We start from the raw sequence: 20,966 nt of genomic DNA on the forward strand, positions 1-20,966 counted from the left end.
CAGAAATATAAAAAAGGGTTTAATAGAAATTAGTAACATGTAAACTTAATTAAGTTATATTTTAAAATAAAGTTGTTTTGGCAAAAAACCTGCTAGTCAGCTACCTGTTTGGGATTTGGTTTATGCATAATTTAAAATTAGAAACATTAATTTTAGGCGTCGGTAATGTTTTTCTCTGTTTTTATTTTGAACCCAAAAAGGACCGGTTTCCAATTAAAATATTTTTTATTTAAATCGAAAAGATGACATTTCTAATTTATAGGACAAGGCTCATATTTAAAAATGTTTAATTTTTAAGTCAGCCTATATCCACACAAACACCTAAGTACCTATATCAAATGAAAATGTATTTAATTTTTCAGTGCCTCGTTATTGTCTCTAAGAAAAAATAAATAAGCAAAAGCAGCAGTTCTTTAACATTAAAAATACAAAACCAAATTGAAAGCTACGTGATTTTTAAACAAGAACCATGAAAAAAGTCCCTATTCTCTTGAAGACCTCAGAAAACCGAATTTTACAATTTTCAGAAAATTTCAGCTTTGGATTGAAATAATAATACTCGTAAGGGAAGTGCCAATACAAATATAACCGAAGAACTCACGGATGAACCTGTAGGCAAGATTACTAGGTACGTTCAGTTTCAGTAGGCTTCAATTCAAGGATTTAGCCAAGATGATTTTCTACAATCATAAACACTCCGTACGACAAACGTAAAACAAGTCAATGGGCGCTACACGAGAGGCCTTACAGCCTGAAAAATGTAACTTGTTTGTTTTATACAAACTTCACAACCGTGAAGTGTAACCAAAGACATTAAACATTTGACTGTAACCAATCTCTGATATGTAAAAATACGTACCGTAGTGTGTATTTTGTTATTTCAGTCGACATATTCAAACCTGGTTTGGCATACAATTACTACTATAAAATGATTTCACGGAGAGTACGAGGTGTTGTGTTGTGACAAATGAATTTGTTTCCACAATGTTTTTTATGCAAAATGAAGAAAAATTTACAAACAACCAACTGATTAAGTATTTGCATTTGCAGTGATTCTGTGAACTAAAACATTTGTATTTGAAATGTACTTAGCTAGCTATCTAAAAGACAAAGCTGAAATATTTTGTGAGTACCTACACCTACGTAACATGGTGCGTAATAAGATACGGTAGGTTTCGACTATCAGATTTTTTGAAAGCCACCCTGAAAAAGAGCCGACGACGTTTCATGAAGTGAGCTAATGTATAGGTACTGTAGCTGAAGAGTTTGTTTCAACGTGCTAACCTCAGGGACTACTGGACCAATTTCAAAAACAAATTACAGGGTAAGATACTGCCTAAAAAGTAGCCTTCCTGGATAAGTGTGTCGTATGTTCAATGTATGTACTTAGAATACGATAATTTCCAAGTATTAAAGTTAAAATAGATACAAAATTAGTGTTTACTGTACAGTTAACAAACTAACCACAAATTAGTTAAAGGAAAACCTAGTTGGTACCTATCGTTATCCTTCCATTTTCAAGTTCATTTTGTACGAAAATACACTATAAAACAGGATAATTTACAGGAGGTATTATTTGAAAAACCGTGTAAACTGCGTAAATAGATAGTCAAAAATACACCTATGACGTAAGTACAGGATTCCTATAGGCTTTACCGGAATTGATTAATCAATTCAATTATTATTTGTTTGCCCGTTGCTTTAGCGTCGTAATCAGAAGCCAGTAAGACTGAGGGGTATTAGTTGCCCGGGTAACTGGGTTGAGGAGGTCAGATAGGCAGTCGCTCGTTGTAAAGCACTGGTACTCAGCTGCATGCAGTTAGACTGCAAGCCGACCCCAAGTCCCCAACATAGTTGGGAAAAAGGCTCGTTAGATGTTTACCCCTAGGTACTTTTGAGTTGGGGGCTGGTTCTATGCGTCAGAAAACAGTTGTAAACAACATTTGACGTAGACCACCGCAGAAAACAGCCCGAGAAATGACCTAAGTAAATACCTACGTATGTACGTGCATTGTGAGTTCGTCACACATTGACACACCCTTTTTCTATCGAACTTTGAACATGAGTAACCTCGTATGCAACTGTTGTTTTTGAAGAGGTGTTTTTTTTTCTGGAAATCCTGGAATTTGGCGTGTCTTCTACTAATGTTGACTGATGTTACCTGAAAAGTAATACCTGTTTAAGCAATGTTTGTTCTGTACGTACTTGCTGTGTTTTTTTTTTTTGTTGAACAGCTCGCGGCTTAGTCAAATGCGAGCGGATTGATCGATCATAAGGGTAAACAACGGTTTGCGCGGTCGGTTCGTGGATAGGTGACCAACAACAATACAGGTACGGGGTGTCCCCGCAAAAATTGAAGATCGATAAGCACACATTTAAAACACAATCATTGTTCGTACAAGATAACGACGACAAGAATTTAGAACAAAGAGTCGATACCCGATGCACTTATTAAAAAATCTACTTATTTTCATCGTCATCATCATCATCTCAGCCATAGGACGTCCACTGCTGAACATAAGCCTCCCCCCTGGATCTCCACAGATACCTGTTTGGAGGCAACCACAAGTACTTATTTTATTTGTAGTTATTACTGTTATTTTCACGACTAATAATTAATGGCAAAAATTCCCATTTTCTTCACCAACATCGTATAAGAAAACTGTTTGTTTACGTCACTCAAGTGCTACTTAAGTATACGTAAATCCCTTTTGGTAAGAGTCAACATACTCAATTATACAATAGGTAAATACCTTATTGATACGATTTAATTGATAAGAAGTTATCAAAGCGAATCGTACGTTAAGTGAATGCACTTTAATTAGGTAAAAACTAAAGTGTTTACTGCAACTAGCAACACCTAACCTCAGACCACACTGCAAAATAAACAGTTGGCCGACAGTTGACCGACGGTTGGCAAACTTTTGAAAGAAAATCTGAATTTCTCGAATCATAATTTTCAGTCTGTTTAATACCGTCTAAATAACTGATCTTTGTAGTATGCGTACTTACCATTCAACTTCATACTGATTTATGAGCCCAAACAAATTATCGGCTAATTAAAAGGGGATTCACGCATTTTGTGCAATTCTCAACTTGTACACCATGCTCAAATGGTGCACTTCGCAACTGGGTTCTGTGTGCGGGAATCCTTAAGCTTCTTACCTAAGAGGTTAGAAATTTAAAGTCAGATCACATTTTCCTCGTTTTTTCATTTGCAACGGTGGAAAATCTAAGTGTTTTTGTAATTTGTTATTGTATAATATAGAAATCTATCTGTCCTCGGTATATCATGTATCCATAACGCATTGTATTAAGTAGGTATACCTAGTTTCTGATTATAGATCATTTGTCTTTTGCTGTTCCTTTGATGGAAAAAAAAGTTTAAAACTAACTTACCACATTACCACTATCTTACAACAGACCTGTAATTTTTAAACAAAATTTTGTGTATATGCATCGTCCTTTTTCAAAACCTTGACCAATTTTCTTGAACAAAATTCCACGCGGTACATTGTCGATGTTAATGAAAACATCAATTAATTACTGATGTCTGTTACGTCACATATCATCTGTTAATTATTAAAAAGCTAATTGGATGCAACAATTTTTATAGCCTACGCATATTGATCAAGACTTCTTGGAAACTCAGGATTTTAAAACGCCTACGCCTAGGCTGAGGAAGGAAATTGTGGTAGTAGGAAAATTTCATTCTATTAGGAAATAGTGTACCTATCCGAGTGGGAGGTGGGATCTCTGTATTTACCGTTAAATAATCTTGATGAAACTTGGTTTTATTAATCTCACAAAAAGGAACTTAAGTAATTCTTTAAATCTATTAAATACTTAATTAACTATCGTGTGTTTTAACATGAATTTGAGGGATCTTTAGCCCGAATTCTAATACCGATTCTAATAAAATCACCTCCTATTAAAATCCTATTAAAATCACGTTACATTCTTACATTTTTCAGTGTTGAACTAGAAGAGACATCTGTATAAATATTGAAAGAACTGCTACCATTTTGATACAAAACAGCTTGGAAACAAATGCAAATCTAATTCATATTTCTAAAACCCTTTTCCTGTTAAGGAGTTCCTGATCATCATCACCTCTTACTTACTCACCGTCTTGACGTGAGCGGTTCTAGCGCTATAAATTCGTATGCAAAACCAGTGTAATGTACCTACCTATGAGGAATTAAAACATTAGTAAGGGGGCGTGAGACCTCGCACGCACCACTTTACGAGGAAAACTTTGGTACTTTGAAGTATGATGATCTCAGTGCCCCATCTGCCATTGTGGGCACTGTGGGCAGGCCCCCTGAAGCGCCTGAGTGAAAATAACACAACACGCAATGCAAAGGAGGGTGGAAGGTGTTCTTCAGCCCATTTGAGTATGTTTTGACACTATATATTTAAAGCTAGTTTTAGTAATTAATATTTTTTTGTGCACTTTTTGATTGACCCTAACTCTATCAGATCTCTCTATCGCTTTTAGGTTGGCTGTAAGAGAACCCAATTTTTGGTCAAGCACGCCGTTGTAGGTACATAAACAGTCTTTCTTCTTTATGTGGGTATTAATTGTTAAGTGTGCAATAAAGAATAAAAATAATTGATTTGCAATTAATAAGAAGGTAAGTAATTAAACTATTTATCGGTGCCCCGTAAATAAGCGATTACCAAACATGAATGAATCGATTCATCCACAGCAGATTAACAGGAAAAGTTAGTTTCTACCTGAAATGATGGTACAAGGAAAGGTCTTTTACTAAAGAGACTTACGTCAGATAAGTAGTAAAAATTGTGTAAGGATCTAGGTATGTAATACCTTGGTCACTAGTAGCATCACTTCTATGGTATTAATTAAGGGAAAATGTTGATCTAAATCCATCCAACAGCAACCTCACAGCATCTAAGTTACCAGTGCCGTATGCGCAAATGTGTAAGGATTATCTTTTTAACTCTTTTACAGTGTTTACAGACAACGATTAAGCATTTAGCTTAACGGGCAATAAAATGTTATCCTAAGAACAATATGACTACAATTAGGTTCAGTATGTAACTATTGTAGATAAGAAAATGTAACAATTGAGCAGAATAGAAAATCGTGCACATTCATAATCATGCTGAGAAAATTCATGAATGTCACGTTCTACTTTTTAACCACCAACATTGAAAAAGGATAAACACGAAAATACAAATTCTGGTCCTACTCATGTATTTTTGTATGTTATGTCCAAAAATAAGACATTAGGGAAATGATGTAGTACCTATGTGTGACTATTATTCATACATACCCTATATTCGTGTATGTCCGTACCCAATTAAACGTTAGATACTTCATTTTTTTTACATTAAAATTAAGAAAACGCTTTAAAAATAAAGTATGCAGAAAAGCAGATACTTAGCTTCAAGACAGCTGGTTCCACGTAAACGTGTACTTTATTTAAGGAGCAGGCATGCAGTATTTTATTCTGCTAGGACAAAAATCTAAGACCACGTCCTTTTATCCAGGATAAGCAGGTAGGGGCATAGTCTCTAAGGAGAGACCATAGAGACCAAGGTATGGCAACATTTAGCAACCAGTAAACAATAACTAAATACTCCTTGCTCCCTTTTCCGGTAGTCTTGAGTGAATACCACTTGAGGATAAGACAGCTACAGTGACAAACCTTACCTACTTATTAGTCATTAATTTTAATGATAAATGGTCCTTGAGAACTCGTTACCTATCTACCTAGTTACCTTGATGATAATACTCACAGGAAAACTGTCGGCGACTGTCCTCAAAAAGTGCCTTTTCGATGATCATTAGGAAAAAACAAAATTGCACTCAATATCTAAGTGTCTGACAGACTTAAAAAAACAGTTTAATTTGTTGTAAAAGTGTAAAAGTGTAAAGTGTGTAAAAGTGAGGGAGTGTCAGACTCTAACTGACTAAAACTCGTCATGTTCCTTCCTAGGCCTTTTATGTACCAGAACCGCTAACTACGGTAACTCTTTCGAACAAACCCGCAGCCTTATCTGTCGTACCCCTTTCAGCTAATAATTTTTCTAAAGACCCTGACAAACAATGTATCAATGTTTTACAATATGGAGCGATAGAAAATAAAATTGACTGACAATGAAGCTAAAAATATGTGCTCAATTATAGTCTAATCTTAACCATGCGGGCAAGGTTTTCAGTAATTAAGACGAGTTACCTCATTGTCATATTATATGGGACAAGCGGTGCATTGCGTAAGGCATAACGGTCTCGTGATGATCAATGTTACCTATCTACTAACTTTTTTTATTAATGCTCAAGAGACACGCCCAGGCTCTTTTGTAACGTTGTGTCTTCTTAATGAATCACACTATTGATGGAAACCGCGTGAAAATCTGTGTAACAGTTTATGATTATCACGAATACATAGAGAAGATGGAGGATACCTAAAAACCATCTCTGTAGATTGAATCAGTATTGGAAATATCTGAACAAAGTTCTATTGCTTCCTATCCAAATCATTGGATAGTTCCTAGCCGCTAATGCCGAATAGTTCTGTCTAATAGATGAGAAACCACGGGAAACTACTAGTACATTCACAAACTCAAATCTTTTCCATAATGATGGTAGACAAAAACTAAAGAATGTGGCATACCATGATAAACGACATTTTTTGCCGATATAACGCTAAACGTAACCCATGCGTATTTTTTTACTAAAGCGGTATTTACCTACGCAGTTAGATAGATGATGATGAATTAAATGCAACGATTCAGAAAATATTTCTATAATTACTACACATCTGTATTAATAAATAAGCTTAAGCTAAAGTGATATTTTATTTGTATTTATTGGCTTATTTCAGATATAATCTAGTTACTTATTATTTTTTGGAAGGAGTTCGTTTGTAGTCAGAGAGTAGGAACCAAATATATAAATAGTAAATAAATAAAGGAGCAATATAGCTAAAACTAATTTAACAAAAGCAAAAGAGAGCAGCAGACGGAATTTTATCGCCACCTTGCCAAGGTCCTGCCAAATTAATTAACAAGGCTTACAGATACCTAACATTTTAATTACAGCAAGTTCATAGGTATGTCAAATTATTTCAAACTCAAAATCGTTTATTCAAATTCAATTTCTCTAAAACATTTCTCTAGAACCAAAAGATGTAGGTAAAACTAAAACAGGTTAGGTTTCTCTAATGATTATTATTTCTCTAGTAGCTATTAAATATAAGCCCTCATGCATCAGAAACAGTTTTGCAGACAGGCGGCTGGTTATCATAACCTAGTTTCCGAAGATCCTTCGAAACCATAGACAAGGATACCGTCACTGTTCCATATGACTCCGTTCTCAGCACTGAAAAAACAAAAAAACTTGTTATACTGAAGGCCACTGTGTGAATCAATAACTTAGACAGATAAAGACGTTTATGGCATAAATTATTTTTAATGATTTCATATTTTCCCAGTAAATATGTCAGATTATGAAATAAAAAAAAACAAAGGCAACCCTTACGATAGTTATCCTTCCCACTAGCAAGCATTTTAGGGTCAGCCAACTCGGGGTATCGACCAGTTATCCATGCCAACCAATCGCCAAGCAATGTTGCAGCTTGGGGTCTCACGAGAGGCGCCGAGGTCAAGCTCAGGCCAGTGGTAGGCGGCATTAGGAATAAGGAGTAGCCTCTTAACGCATCGCCGCTGATGGTATTCTGAGCTCTAACTGTTACTATTAACTGCGGCCCTGTTAAATAGTAACAATAAATCATGCCTTTACACTTCATAATCTTCAATGATTCAGAACAAACAACGTTGTCGCTATATCATATCGCACTAATGCTGCATAGTGGGTAGGTATACTTACAGCCTGATACATTAGTACTACTGAATACCATATCCAAAGGTAAATTCAAGACTACGCGCTCGGGATCAACCCCAGAGCGCGCCATTTGACTTGTTCCCGATATAAGCCCCGATACAGGTTCCCAGTCGGGACCCCAAACGGTTTCAAACTGTACATAGAGTTGGTCATCAAATACGCCACCAGGAAAGGTAACATATTCAATTTGACCCGTAAATGATACTAAAAACTTTGTGATATCACTATCTTTCATTGAACTTAATTCTTACAAACAGAAAATATAGCACGATAAACTTGATAGTCAACCCGACGAAAACAAAACAATCGTTGCTATAGCAACGCTGCGCTTCAATGTTGCCCACATGAAAAAATACCACACCTGTTCTAATAAGACGGAAAATGCGATCAATTTATACACTTTTTATGTAAATGACTTGTAAAATACCATATTGTTGTATCCAGGTACACCTGCTTCAATTATTTGGATATGATTTGAAATTCTAATAACATTTCAACTGCAAGGTTTTTTTTCCCAGCACGCGGCTTTTTTTGCTGACCAAAGACAAAAGAAAACATGCTTCCGTTCTGCTGTTTTACCGACTTCTTTTTGAAGTTTTGCCAGAAGATGGCGTTGTATGTGCTTTCAAAAACCTAATCGGCCACCATTGTGAAGGCGATTCTGAATACTTTGAGGATTTTAACGTTTTCTGTGATAATTATCGGCGAAATATAAAGTTTTATTCGGTAAGATACAGTGTCCAGTCATTCGGCAACCGAATTCAAACTACAACTTGTGCTAGAAGTGCTTAATTTCAAAACCTAAATGCGTTCAAAATGTCACGCGAAGTGAGCATCAAATTCGTGAACACCATACCATGCACTAAATAATCTTAGTTTTCTTTGGAATAAGTGTTTGCTACCGGTGGAAGTGAGTTGTTTTGCGACCGGAGTACATGTGGCACGCTATGGATAGTTGAAAATTTAATGTGCGCTGATGAAAACGTTTCAGAAGTATCTGTACACGTCGTAAGGGAGCGCAGTTACGCGGGCGAAGGCTTGAAACTTGCCGGCATCATTATGGTGGACTGAGGGAGTGTTTGTTTGTCGGACTGGTGTGACTACGTGTAGTAAACAGTGGGGCGAGAGCGGCGCGCAGCATGTCGGGCGGCTCGCAGCACAACCCCAACGGGCGACAGTCGCAGCTGGGCTCGGGATGGAGCCCCCTGCAGGTGGTGCTTATTATTCACAATTCACGTATTGTTGATCACTAACTAACCTAAATGAATTTCGTAACATCCGTTCGGAAGTGTTTCATTTGCATGCTGTTTACACCAATCTTACATTTAATGCTAATGTAAGTAGTTAAAACTAAGGAAAACACTTTTAGCGTTAAAAATGGTAATATCCTTTGTGTGGGTAAGTGTGTCCCTGAGTGTGTGATTATCACATAGCAATCAGCTGTTTTCATTGACACACTTGGTTAGATGACACATATAATGGCATTCTTGCTATCAATGTGAGTATACCACAGATACCAGTCTGTTATTTGTTGTTATTTACTCTAAGTTTACACTACAAAAAAATGTACTAGATTACATGTGCCCCTAACCCACTTGCAAGGAATTTATTAGATAAGATAATCCCCATTTAAATTAAACAGGGTAAGTTGATTTCTTTTCTATTTAGAATTTCAATAGCTGAAAGTTAATTAGTCATAAATTCAAAGACAATACATAAGTACACCATTTATGCAGGTACACAAGGAAAATTAAAAACAAATTCTCTTTTCATTATCACTTATTTTACCTATAGTGGCTTTCTACTAATTATGTACCTACATATATTATTTATATAGAATATAGATAATATTCTAAAGCAAAATTAATATTTAACTGAATAAAACTTTTGAATCAACTTATTGCAAAAGTTACAAAAAAAATACTACAATATGTATATGTAGTATATTTTTATGTATAAACAAAATCAAAATAGTTAATAAAATCAACTTCAATAATGCATAGAAATAAAAGATCCTCCTATATCTGACAAATACTGCTAAAAACCAAATCAAAATCGGTTCAGCCATACATACAAAAGGTCAAACTGAGAACATCCTTTGTTGAAATCGGTTAAAAACATGCTTACCTGAGTAGGTATAGACATTTAGACCACATGATATATTCTATCAAATATTTCATAATATTATCTACTTATTACCATACTGTTTTTGTCTATTATTTGGTTAAAAACCACAAAGCATTGACATCTCACAGCCACCTACTGATAAGAATAATATTTGAGTGACTATAACAAACAAGTAATATTAATTACATCTGTGAAATCACTATTCTAATATCCTAACTTGGTTTTAGTAGTAATATCACCCTAAATGTACCAACAAATATTTTTAAATATAAGTATTTTAAATATTCGTAGAACCAACCTCTCAAGTATGAATGTCTGTTCGATTCCAGGTCAGGCAAGTACCAGTGAAACTTCTAAGTTTGTATGCACTCTCTAAGTATAGGTACATATACTGGACTCCAATGACTGTGTTTCAGAGGGCATGTTAAACTGTAGGTCCCTTACTGGCCTAGCAAAAAGCTACATATGTTGCTTAATAGGAAAAGGCTAGGCAGGTAGTAAAAAATATGACAATATGGTATTCTCTAGTTTTAAAAAGGAAAAAAAGCAAAAAGGAAAGTTTTTTCCTAACAATGTTAACCTTAACTTTTACTTTCCAAGTTGAAAAACTTGAAAGTTTTCATTATGAAAGTTTGTTCAGTAGTTTTCTTATTAGAAGTTTGTGTTCTGTACATATTGTGAACTTCGTTTTTTATAGCTTTTGTTAATTAAATTAGTGGTTGCTTTATTTTAAAAGGTTTTTTTGCAGGAAGCCCATAATTTTTTTGTACTTAATGTAGCAAAGGAAAGCATCATGTGAAGAATTCAATGGTAAACTGTCATTGCTAAATTTTTAACCGACTTCAAAAAAAGGAGGTTCTGAATTTGACCTGTACATATGTATCTTGGTAAGCGATTAACTCACATTTGGCTGTACCGATTTTGATGTGGTTTCCAGCATAGATTTGTCAAATATGTACCTAGGTATATTACAATGCTCTGAATTTAATATGAAAGTTACTAACTTAGAATTTTTTAATGAGAAAAGAATCTTTTCTTGTATTCTAGTTTTCAGAATTACCTCATATGAGCTCAGCTGGTCTAAAATCGTCCCACTAAAAATGTTCATATGCATTTTATTATCTCTATTAAGATTTATATTCTGTTCATTTGAATAAATTCAAACCATTTTGCTTATCATTGTGGTTTTGGCACCCAGTGATCAATCAGCATGAAAATTTGCAGTTTTTATAAGGAAACTAACTCAACTAGAATAATCTGGAAACATCTGGCCTAATTCAATTTAAAATTAGCTCATTCAGACCATTATTTTTTCTTCAACACAGTTCTAAAATTTTAGGTCAAATAATTTGTCTTTGCTTTGTAATTTTTCAAATGATTTAGGTATATTTTCAGTGTCTTTTAGCCAGATTTTAATTTTGTAGAATAGATTTCTAAAAATAGTCTTTTATGATTACTGAATTTTTGGCATTGAGCGTGATAGGATGATGCTATCTAGCATCTGTTACGTGATAGACTTTATTACCCTCTAGTGCGTTATTTTTGCTATCAATCATAACAACGGGAGCTATTTATCTATGGTAATAAACTGGTAGAGCACAACACTATTCATAAGAGTAAAAAAAAAACACACGGTATTCGGTCCCGTCGCGACCCCTATATGACCCCTATGCAGAATGACCTGAAAAGGGTTAAGTGGGAACCAAATCTCAACACGAAATCATGACAGCCATACAATATTTCCCAGAAATCTGACATGGCCAATAAACGCATTTGGCTGGCCAGTAAACGTAGATTTATTCACTAATAAATAGGCGTAGTCGTCATCATTAATTTCTGAGTAATCATAATGTGCGTACCTATGATTTAGTAACTTTTAACTTGTAGGTGGGGCATGCGTCTATAATTTCAAATATTTAGAAGAAACTTTACACTATGCCAAACGTTATAATTCTTGTGAACACTCATAAAGAGGTTGCAAAGTCGTCTCTTTTATAAAAGTTTCCAAAAACAAGTGTCAATCAAGGTCATTGATGATCGGAAGATGCAGGGAAAGTCGGTGCAATGTGCATTGACGTCAGAGTGACAACGCTTCGTGACGTAACGCAGATAAAGTACTATCAGGGTCATCGCACTCGTAAACCTATCTTAACATCATCTCTGAAAACGGTTTGGTCTTATGGGATTAGGTTTTCACTACATACGAGTACCTATAATACGCAATTCAGGAAATAATAGTTACTAAATCTCCATAAGTCCTGCATAAATGTTGCTATGTTTTGTACATCTAATAAAAATTAATTCAATTACATCTGGCAAATATTTGGCTAAAGATTTGGAGCGAAAATACGTTTTATGATAGTTTCATATCAATCAGAGCAGTAAGAAGTTAATCTTTAGAAACACTTCTTTTGAGACATCGTCAGACTTGAATTTTTAAAACTGGGGATAGGTACCTATAGCAATCTTCTTCTTCTTCTTAGCGTTTATCCCGTCTTGTGACGGGGTCCGCTTTCCGTATCTTCTTCTTTCACTTCGCTCTATCCTGGACATCTTCCTCTTCGAGTTCGCAGATTATCATATCTTTCTTTCGAGCAATGCTTATCAAATTATACTCACCCCTGCCTCATGAGTACCTCTATTTATTATTGAAAACGACATATAAGCATGCTATGGAGTGAATTTCTTTACCTACTAAATGGGTTGGAATCCTGCGACATACTGCGACTACATCAACCCATTTAACAATTCCAGTCTACAATGTTTTTATCTCCTAACTACAGCTCTCTAAAACGTTCCACATATCAGTTGCAGGTGGCGAACTTGTTGGCGCGCGCGCCGCAAGCACACATGGCGTCGGACCGCGGCGTCACGTGGCACACGCCCACGCCTCCGCCACACCTCTACCACGTGCCGGCGCCTTCACCCCCGGACCCTCTACAGGTATGTAGCGACTTACAAATGGTTTGTAAGATTTGTGGTTGGGTACTGGTGGCTGCTTGGTATGGTGAAACTTTCATTCCCTATATTTTTTCTTTTGTTGTTTTGCATAATAGAGGTAGGAATATGACAAAATTCTGTCTCTATTAAATAAAGTAAGATAGAATATTGAGAATGGCCGTAAGGGATTGGGTTAAGCTTCATAAATGGTAGTGGGCTAATATTTAAATATAATTTAGGAATTTAAAATGGTATCATAGACACACAGTAGATAAATTATACTTAGTGATAAATTAGCCATTACAATTTCAAGCAGAGATATGCGATTTGAAGTCTCAAAAATAAAAGTAAGTGACTAATTCGGCGTTAATCACGACGGCATGTAAAGTCTGCGTAAGGGTCAATTCACACTGAAGGAGCAGCGGCCGGCAGCGGCCGTAAGAGCACGGAAAATGTAAGAGCGCGGCGCGGTGCGGCGCCGCGCGGCGCCGCGCGGCCCGCCGCGCTCGCGCTCAATCCCTTGCAATTTCGGCCGCTGCCGGCCGCTGCCGGCCGCTGCTCCTTCAGTGTGAATTGACCCTTATCAATCATTTTTACAGCATGTTAGATCATGTCTGTACAAGAATCTTGCTAGAGATTGTGCAAGCGTAAATGATTTTTCATGTGGGCTTATCATACTTGTAGATGCTTTATTGTTTACTAGCTTCTGCCAGCGGTTTCACCCGCATCCCGTGGAAACCTCTGCACGAACCCGGATAAAAAGTAGCCTATAGCTTTCCTCGATAAATGGGCTATCTAACACTGAAATATTTTTTCAAATTGGACCAGTAGTTCCTGAGATTAGCGCGTTCAAACAAACAAACAAACTCTTCAGCTTTATAATTTTAGTATAGACTATATCTGAAGTTGGTTGGGGCATCATAGTAAGCTTCTAACAATTTAGTTTGGCTGCGTTCATTTGACATTATTCCATAGATGTGGTTAAAATAATACTTTTTCACTCTTAAAATTGTTAGGTATACAATAAATATACAAGGTATGAAAAAGGTCGGTGTCTCGTAAAGAAACTTGTAGTTAATTACCATTAACAATTAAATATCGATATTTTACACAAAACTTAACGTCTGCCATCTGACCTTGCCACGTCATGATAGGAATCTACCGTTTACAAGCAATAGTTATTTATTTCAAATTTTCTGAAGGTTGATTTACGTTAAAACTTTCATTTATATACCTAGTTAATTATTAATTTCAAATATGATTTACCTTATATCAATGTAATTTCAACATAAAATATAATATTTACCGAAGAAGAAACCATTTTTTTCACATGAATATTTAACTATCGAAAATGTCATGTTGAAGCACCTGTATGAATAATTAATTAATAAACATACTTTTCTTTGTTAAACTCTTGAAAAGGGAATACTTTAATAGACGGTGTCTAGTCTAATATCACTAGGCCAAATAGGTGACAATTATTTATTGTATATAGGCATCCATGCAAATGTCACACGACGAAAAACTTCAGCCCATCCATTTAATACGTTATAAAGACGAAATTTCACGAGTGTGCTACAATCTGTCGCCTAAAAATATTTCTTCTGATCTAATAATCCCTCTCTAAAACAATAAAAAATTGTGCGCAAACATTTCAGTCTCCGAAATTGACGACTCTTGTCGACACGTACACATCTTTTGTTCTCAAACAAATCTCTTCATAACAATTAATTCGCTTAGAACTATATAAAGTAGAATAAAACAGTAGATATCTCATCATAAGTATAAAGAGATTAGCCTATAAGGATTAGGCAACTGCGCAGAACATTATAGGAACCTAAACAGAAGCTAACGTGATATGTTGATCCCATACCAAAGACAAAGCAAAGATGTCACGTTTCTATAATTATAATTATTTACTCAAACACGGTAATTCCCCGATAAAACCCTTTATAGAACTGTGCTATTGACTACAGCTATAATATATTATGAAAGATGCGCAAATGCATAATAAGTTTAGGACCCATCCAAGTGGTAAGTCTCCACCAAAACTGAGCGGAGAAGTTATCCAATAGAATTTTTGTGTTCATACATTTTTTCTCCACTGTTCTTCACTATTTGTTTGAAATTATGTATCTCTATTGGTGGTTCAAAAACTTCTATGCGCCTACTTGGTAGAGATTGAGCCCCTGCTTTTTAGTGAAAACATAATCATGCAGTTCTTGTCATTAGACTTTGCTGATCTGAAATTAGACTTTGAATGGTTTTCATCATTGACTAGGATCAAGTCACTACATAGAGTAGTCAAGTTTAAAAAAACAAAGGTACATCGTCTTTACAACTTATTAATAAATTCTTAAATACAATCTGTTCGTATAATGCCTCTGATAAAACAAATACCTATTCTTTGTACTAATCACTAGTTTATATACTAGCACTTGTGTAAACATCTAAATGTACAGAGTTCCCAGTATTTGTGTCTGTATGCTTGGATCTGTGTAAATTTATAAAGTTTGAGATATTCTGAACATTATGCTAGTGTTCATGGAGATAATTCTTCATTGCGGAAGGCAATTTAGTAGACATATAATCATGAATTTAATTAAATTGCACATAAAAATGTCGCGTCCTTGTATGTATGTTAGTTCTGAGATAAAAAATATTACCAACAGGGGTTCACATTCAATACCATGTTCTATAAGGGTTAGTGGCATTGGCTATGTTTTAACAAAATCTAAACTAAAATTATAATAAGAAAACATTAATAGACATTGGTACAAAAACCCTTCATCCGAATCGCCCGACTCGCACTTGACTTGGTCGATTTTTTTGCGTTTGGCGAAAGAGTTGTCAAAACTCATCCGTCCAATTACCATTTTGAGCCACCATAACCCTTTCAAAGAAAACTTAACTATATGGGGCCCATTTCCCAAATAGGCTTCCATAACTATTTCATAGGGTTGGGCTTGCGTGTGCCAGCTTTATTCACTCGTGCTGCGATAACAAAGCAATTACACTATCGATAGTCGATATAGCTGCTATAACGAAGCAATTTATTTATTTACCGTGAATAATATAGGTTAATAGTTATTTTGATGAAAATGCGCCCGTGATTTGCACATGTTTTTTATGCGAGAAAATAATGTAATAATATTTTGTTACTCTCTTTCGTTGATTAATCCAGTAGTCACAATAGTTTAAACAATGTCCGAAAAGATCAAACAGACTATCATATTATAATTTTTTTAAACTCTTCCAAAAGTGATGTGCATTTTATTTACCAGAACATTTCTACCACATGATCAACTGATAAATATATTTCCACATCCATACATTTAAATTATGTACATACTACTAAAATATCATCGACATGCTGCTTACGACACCACTAACTGTATATTAACCTGCCTTATCGATGACTATCGTAGGGTCTGTTGCAATTGCAGGCGTTGAAGTCGGCGGGCGGGAACTCTGTGTTCCGGCACACGGCCACGCCCCCAGAGCTCTACAGGCACACGCCCACGCCGCCGGATAAACATCACATGAGGTTAGTTTGAGGCTTTTGAAGTCAGAAGTTTTTTTACAGATGATTCTTTAGGTGACGAAAATGGGTGCGAACAAAGGAATTGCTGGAAAGAATGTTACTAATAAATACTATTTTTTTTTATGACAAAAGAATTAATAATAATGATTATTGACATGAAGTAACCTTACAATGTAAGCTACATCGTTGTTGAGCCACAAACTAAGCGCAGCATATTTTCGCACAAAATTGTATCTTGTTACTCAAAAATATTCTATCTTCGAAATGTTTATAAGTTATATACTTATTGGTGTAACATTTCCAGACATACTCCGTCTCCGGGTGATATAAAGGCAAATGCTGCATTACCTCCAGACATATATCAACATCTGGGACAAGCGAGAGGTAAATATTGTCATCCTATTAGTTTATTTACCCAGGCCCTTCAATACTGGAAATGCTTAATTTTCATTTTAATATCTTGGCTTGAAACATTCTGACTGTATGTAGATCGTCGATATTAAGTTGGCACTTAATTAATGGGAAATTAAATAAGTAATGGTATGATCAGCAGACAAACTACGCGCGGATGAACTGATGGCGTACACCCGCGTGGGCGTGGACCTGTCTCTGGGCGGCGGGCGAGCCTCCAACGGTGCAGCTACGTCACCGGCACCCGGAGCCCACGCGGCGCCGCCCGCGCTGTCGGTGCGCGACGCGCCCACCATCAACAGCCTCATCGCGCGCGCCGCCCCGCGCCACCACCACGCGCGCGTCGACGCGCTGCTCGAGCGCCTCGCGCCCTCGCCCGTGTCGCCGCACTCCGTCATCGTGCACTCCCGCGCCGCGCCCACGCCATCGCCGCCCTCCTCCAATGAGGTCAGTGTCACACATACTAGCTTATCGATGACATGGTTCATTCCGTAGCTAACTTCATATTTGTCGTACTGCAGGACTCGGCAGACTCGTGCGGAGCTCCCCCTGGCTCCAAGAGGAAACGCAAGCCGGAGCGCACCGTGCGGGTGGCGGCCGCGCCCCCGCCCCCCGCACTCGCAGCGCCGCCACCCGCCACCCCCGCGCCTGCACCGCCTCCTGCCGCACCACGGGTATCCCCGCCACCCAGTCCGCCCCCCGCCCCCGCGCCGCGTGAGAACGGTGACGCGGCACACGCGAAGGCGGACGTAGCGGAGTCGCGAGCCGCGTCCCCGCCCCCCGACCTGCCGCACGCGGCGCCGCGCCCCGACCAGCCGCACGCGAGGAGAAAAACGCGCTCCGGCTCCGCAGAGACGATAGACGACATCGCCGCCATGATCGCCGACACGGACAGCGCAGCCGCCGCCCCGCCCCCCGCGCCGCCCGCGCCCGCCGTCACCGTGGACAAGCTGCGCAGCGTGCTGGCCAGCCCCGACGCGCCCCGCGCCGACCCCGCGCCCGACCCCGAGCCGCCCGCCCCGCCCGCGCCCGTCGCCTCGCCCACGCCGCCGCCCGCGCCCGCCGCGCCGCGGCGCCGCAGTGCCCGCACCTCTAACCCTGAAGCACCCAACGTACCAGTAGAGTCGCCCTCGGAAGCCAAACCGGCTGAACCTGAAGCCAGCGATGCACACACTGCCGAACCCGCAGCCGCGAGCTTCGTGGAAGTGGAGAACCAGTTGGAGAAAATGTTCGCCGGACTGGAGGAGGAACCCCTGGCGAGTCCCACGGCAGCGGGCACGGACGCTACGGCGGCGTCAGCTGACGAGGCATCTGCACCGGCCGCAGCACGCAAGCGGCGGAAGTCCGCTCCCGCGCGGGCCGAGCGTCGGCAGGGCCGCGTGGAGCCGCGGAACAAGAAGGCGCAGCGCAAGAAGGCCGAGGCCCGCCGTCCGCGCAAGGGACCGCGCGACCCTGCACGCGACGCCTACGACTCCGGCAGTAACGCCAGCTCTAGTAAATCACGAGGGCCGTACATACAGGTGTGTACTCTTTGTTTAGTTTGATGTGTATGGATTGATGTTTGTGTTTTACTTTGTCACGTAAAAAGTGGTGAACGGAATTAGATGAAACAGTAAACACAGGAAAAATTACCTGACATTTTCAAAAAAAATTGTTCTTTTCCCATGTAGATCCGCGGCCCTCGTGACTCTCCCCTCTCAGTCAGCGTGATGAACACGACGACGGGCGAGGAGGAGGACGCGACCTCGCGACGTAAGGGCGGTGAGGAGTTCCGCAACGGCGTGCGAGGAGTGAGGGGCCTGCACGCGAGCACGCTGGGGCTGCGCTACGACGCCAGCACGCCCGACGCCTCGTGGCTGTGCGCCTTCTGCGCGCGCGGGCCCCACGCCTGTGCTCTCGGAGACCTGTTCGGCCCATACGCGCTCGATACTGACTGTGATGAGTACAGGTATACACTTATGTTGTTGTTTTTTGTCTTTGGAAAGTTCTTTTCAGTAAAGTTCTGCTGAAAAACTTTCCTACAATGACTGATTTTGTTTACAGCATCGGACTCCCATGGGCAAATAAATAAAAAAATCAGATGGGTGTCCGTTGTTCTGGACTACATATTTTTGATATCGGTATATTGACATATACTGGACATAGGCGGGCGATAAAAAATTGGATAGCATATTTATAAATTTGTTTATTTTTGACACTGTAACTCACTCTGATGTTGTTAGATAATATGTCCTAACAACCAAGGATAATTAGTGATAGTTGATTACTATTTAAACCTCTTACATTTCCCAGGTCATTGGACGAGGCGACGCGGCGACGGTACTGCACGGGCGCGAGCGGCGCCGCGGACGAGGTGTGGTTCCACGAGGCGTGCGCCGTGTGGGCGCCCGGGCTGGTCGCGTGCGGGGCCCGCGTGTGGGGCCTGCCGCCCGCCGTGTGGGGCGCCCGCGCCGCGCGCTGCGGACACTGCGGGGCCCCCGGGGCAGCCCTCGCCTGCGGGGCCCGCGGCTGCGTGGCCCGCGCCCACCTCCCCTGCGCGCGGCCCCAGGGCTGGGCGCTGCACGAGGACGAGTTCCGCGCCGCCTGCCCGCACCACGCCTCCTAGGACCCGCTGTAGATACCACTCCGTAGAACTAATTTATTGTGCCCGCCGCCCGCGACCAGTGCCGCGCCGCCTCCGGCCCCGGTGTACGCGACTCTCGCTATCTGACGTCTAGACTTATGTGTAAATATAGTGATAATGTAAATAGCAGTTTCATCGGAACACGATTTTATAAGACGTAATGTACTATATGACATCATGTGGCATTGTAATCGAATGGACAGTATTTTGTAGTATACAGGGCGCGCTCGCGTTATATTGTAGACGCGGCTCCGACCGACGCCTGCTCAGCCGCGCTACTCTCCGGTGGGTCTAGACAACACGGGTTTATGGTGAGTAACTACACGAATATCATTAATTCGATATTAAATTGATAATCTCACTTCGTTTGTGTTCGTTCCAAATTATCGTAACTAGTAATGTATTGTATTTCGTTGCGAGTGTATGTGTACTCATCGTGAACTGCTGTTGTCACATTTCTCAATTGTTTACATGATCATGTAACAATGCAGTGATATTTAAAAGTAATAAACGGACCTTGAATGTAATAAGTATATTTTTATGTAAAAAAATATATAAATAATAAATAAACAACTGTTTAGTTGCCATTTATAGTATCAAAAACTAGTCTAAATAAATAGTGTCTTGTGATTTAAATAAAAAAATATATAAAAATCGTTTTGGGGTCTATGAAAATTTACATTTTTAGCTTGGTAATGGAATAATATGTATGTTTGTGGATACTGCATTGTTATCGGTGGATTAATAAATAAATAATACACGATGTGTGTAGCGCTCTTATACTTAATGGTTATTTATACCGAAAAACTTTACGCTTACATAATTAAACGTAACACTTCAAATGTTGTGCTCGCGAGTTCCGCTCACTGGACTGGTGTGTCATCGGAACTTGTCTACGTTATAATACTAGTAGAACTCTAGAGTTTTCACGTCAATACGCCGACTGCCAATAGAAACTATAATACAAGGAAAAAATAAATGAAATAAAAAATAATGAAATATAGTATAATTTTAATATATAGATGCGCACGAGCGTTTGAAGTGTGTACGTATAAGTACATAAGGCGCTGTCTTCGTTTGCCAGACAGTGAGCACGCTAGCTTCGTGCGACGTTGGTAAAGTACTTTAATTCCAGTGAATAGAAAAAATAGACTTTATTTAGAAAATGTTAAGGTACAAATTTATAGTAGGGAGAATCAGGCCAGTTTAGTGTTTTTAAAAATTTATTGGGACAATGAACGCATGAACTCGAACGAACAATCAATCAACATCCAAAGCCTTGAAATGTAAATGGTGTAAGAATTTTTTTATCACTTATGGCAAATGATTACTTTATTAAGTATGTAATTGTTATAAATTATATTTATCATGACATTATAAGCAAATTGAAATACAACATGTTTAAAATGAGATTATTGACTATTATTTCTACTACCTTGCAAACATCA

At 38.9% G+C, this 20,966-nt stretch overlaps 2 protein-coding genes across 9 annotated transcripts; one reads left to right on the plus strand and one right to left on the minus strand.

The window, feature by feature from the left end:
- Positions 1-7,204: 7,204 nt before the first annotated feature.
- LOC110378799 (B9 domain-containing protein 1) lies at positions 7,205-8,169 on the minus strand. Its single transcript, XM_021338219.3, has 3 exons — positions 7,859-8,169; positions 7,511-7,738; positions 7,205-7,351 (listed from the first exon to the last, which is right to left on the minus strand). Exons 1-3 carry the CDS (start codon positions 8,106-8,108, stop codon positions 7,233-7,235), a joined length of 597 nt encoding a protein of 198 aa, XP_021193894.2. The 5' UTR covers positions 8,109-8,169; the 3' UTR covers positions 7,205-7,232.
- A 280-nt stretch (positions 8,170-8,449) lies between these two features.
- On the plus strand, positions 8,450-20,930 carry LOC110378257 (nascent polypeptide-associated complex subunit alpha, muscle-specific form). 8 transcript variants are annotated; one of them, XM_049843654.2, is made up of 9 exons: positions 8,450-8,599; positions 8,865-9,087; positions 12,809-12,943; positions 16,369-16,487; positions 16,789-16,868; positions 17,035-17,342; positions 17,417-18,415; positions 18,566-18,843; positions 19,188-20,930. In XM_049843654.2, exons 2-9 carry the CDS (start codon positions 9,013-9,015, stop codon positions 19,498-19,500), a joined length of 2,307 nt encoding a protein of 768 aa, XP_049699611.2. In that variant the 5' UTR covers positions 8,450-8,599; positions 8,865-9,012; the 3' UTR covers positions 19,501-20,930. The 8 variants fall into 8 exon arrangements, with proteins under 8 accessions (XP_049699611.2, XP_049699610.2, XP_049699609.2 ...); XM_049843653.2 differs by having other exon boundaries at positions 8,463-8,783; XM_049843652.2 differs by having other exon boundaries at positions 8,464-9,087.
- The last annotated feature ends 36 nt before the right edge of the window (positions 20,931-20,966 follow it).

The sequence above is a fragment of the Helicoverpa armigera genome, chromosome 2, assembly GCF_030705265.1.
Source record: "Helicoverpa armigera isolate CAAS_96S chromosome 2, ASM3070526v1, whole genome shotgun sequence".
In the NCBI taxonomy this organism is placed as follows: domain Eukaryota; kingdom Metazoa; phylum Arthropoda; class Insecta; order Lepidoptera; family Noctuidae; genus Helicoverpa; species Helicoverpa armigera.

Bases quoted from the DNA above. Each gene is read 5' to 3' on its own strand.
- LOC110378799 (XM_021338219.3), bottom strand. From the start codon at position 8,108: ATGAAAGATAGTGATATCACAAAGTTTTTAGTATCATTTACGGGTCAA. The intron at 7,739-7,858 runs GTAAGTATACCT...ACTATTTAACAG, and splicing joins TAGTACTAATGTATCAGGCT to GGCCGCAGTTAATAGTAACA. The intron at 7,352-7,510 runs GTAAGGGTTGCC...TTGTTTTTTCAG, and splicing joins TAGTGGGAAGGATAACTATC to TGCTGAGAACGGAGTCATAT.
- LOC110378257 (XM_049843654.2), top strand. From the start codon at position 9,013: ATGTCGGGCGGCTCGCAGCACAACCCCAACGGGCGACAGTCGCAGCTG. The intron at 9,088-12,808 runs GTGCTTATTATT...TCCACATATCAG, and splicing joins GATGGAGCCCCCTGCAGGTG to TTGCAGGTGGCGAACTTGTT. The intron at 17,343-17,416 runs GTCAGTGTCACA...GTCGTACTGCAG, and splicing joins CGCCGCCCTCCTCCAATGAG to GACTCGGCAGACTCGTGCGG.